Source organism: Nestor notabilis, unplaced genomic scaffold, assembly GCF_000696875.1.
Source record: "Nestor notabilis isolate BGI_N333 unplaced genomic scaffold, ASM69687v1 scaffold6868, whole genome shotgun sequence".
Lineage (NCBI taxonomy): Eukaryota > Metazoa > Chordata > Aves > Psittaciformes > Psittacidae > Nestor > Nestor notabilis.
Genome location: NW_009940495.1, coordinates 91,293 through 92,920, shown reverse-complemented (window position 1 = coordinate 92,920; position 1,628 = coordinate 91,293). Strand labels below are relative to the sequence as shown.

At 44.8% G+C, this 1,628-nt stretch overlaps 1 protein-coding gene across 1 annotated transcript in view; it reads left to right on the top strand.

Annotated features, from left to right (window-relative positions):
• The first annotated feature begins 146 nt into the window (after positions 1-146).
• CCDC127 (coiled-coil domain containing 127) overlaps positions 147-1,628 on the top strand; it is a 1,633-nt gene continuing 151 nt past the window's right edge. The window contains 2 exon segments of the mRNA XM_010020374.1: positions 147-302; positions 1,087-1,628. The exon segment at positions 1,087-1,628 is cut by the window's right edge and continues 18 nt beyond it. Of these exon segments, the coding sequence (XP_010018676.1) occupies positions 182-302; positions 1,087-1,628 (663 nt within the window). The 5' untranslated portion in view covers positions 147-181.

The window sequence follows — 1,628 nt, the reverse complement described above, 5'->3', positions numbered from 1 at the left end:
GACCGGTCCCGGGGCTGACAGGCATGGGGCAGGCCGCGCAGTGGGGTCTCTGGTCCGAAAGCTCTTCCGTGTGAAGTTCGAGAGTCTCGGGCAGAAAGCAGTGCGGTTGGGTGCGGGGCTGGTGTGGTGCTCTGCGTGCCGCTGAGGCCGTGCTTCTCCCCTGTGCCTCGCAGGTGCCTCCATGAATAACTTAAATGACCCTCCCAACTGGAACATCCTGCCAAATCGACGTGAGCCCGGGGATGAAGGCAGCAGATGGAACTACGCCCTGCTGGTGCCCATGCTGGGCTTGGCCGCCTTCCGTAAGTAGTGCCCAGGTCTCTCCGTCTTGCCCACTGGCCAAAGGGGAGCTTCCGAAGCAGTGCAGTGATACAGTGATACCCCATCTAGGGATTTCCTCTATTCTGCTCATTTTTAGTGCTATAAACAGTAAGCATGGCTTATAGCATTAAGGCAACAGCCATTTTTCACACATGGAATTGGGTCCGTATTTAATAAGCTGCCATTTATAAAGCTGTCTCAGAAAAGCAGACATACGATGTTTTAGAGAGGGAACAACCCAGGAAGCTGCTGATGTATAATTAATGTACTCAACCTGGAAGGTTCTCAGTGCAGTTTCTGTATTGGAAACCTCCAGTTTGATTCCCTGTAACTTTATTTCCCCTCTTTAATCCAAGAAGTGCATGTATTAACAGTAAAAGGCTTGGGGAATTTTTTTTTTTCATAGCATCATGGAATCACAGAATATTTAGGGTTGGAAAGGACCTTAAGATCATCTAGTTCCAACCTGGAATCCATGGGCAGGGACACCTCACACTAGACCATGTCGCCCAAGGCTCTGTCCAGCCTGGCTCTGTCCAGCTTCAAAGGAAACTTGATTATTTAAAGTGACTGACAGTGAAATATGGATCCACAGAAGTATATTTTGTGGGATGTGTAAATAGAAGTGAATATCACTGGGGAGGGCAGGAAAGAAAGTTTTTTACCACTTCAAAGGTTCTTTATTCACATAGTTAATTAATCATATAACACATCAATATTATATGTGTTGTTCTCATGTCTGAAGTCTTAATTTATACATGATAGGTTGGATCTGGACCAGAGAATGTCAAAAAGAAATAGAAAGAGAAAGAAAAGAGTATTATAAAAAACATTCATCTTTACAAAAAGACCTGGAAGGCAAATACCGGGATATAATCACAGAGAACCGTCGCACAGTTGCTCATTTGGAGCTGGAGCTTGAAAAGGAACGCAACAGAACCCTGAGTTACCGTGAAGCCCTCGTGTCCCAGAGTCGCAAACTAGTAGAAGAAAGAAGGATCCTAGAACAGGAGCAGGAGAAGTTAGAGCGAGAAAAACAAGTCCTTTTGCGCTCAGGAGCAGAAGGTAGCTTGTACCAAAGTTGCCTGGCAAAGGAAGAAGAGTGGCAAAAGAGAGCCAATAATTTAATAAAAGAATTTGAAGAGGGACTTAAAGAAAGACAGGACATCTACTGCAGTCTTGTGGTACCCAGAAGCCAGAGACTAGAAATAGAGAAAAATCTGCTAGTTAAAGCAGCAACTGATCCTGTTGCTATGGCTCTACATATGGAAAGTGGCTTAAAAGATATTTTCAAACATGATAACTAC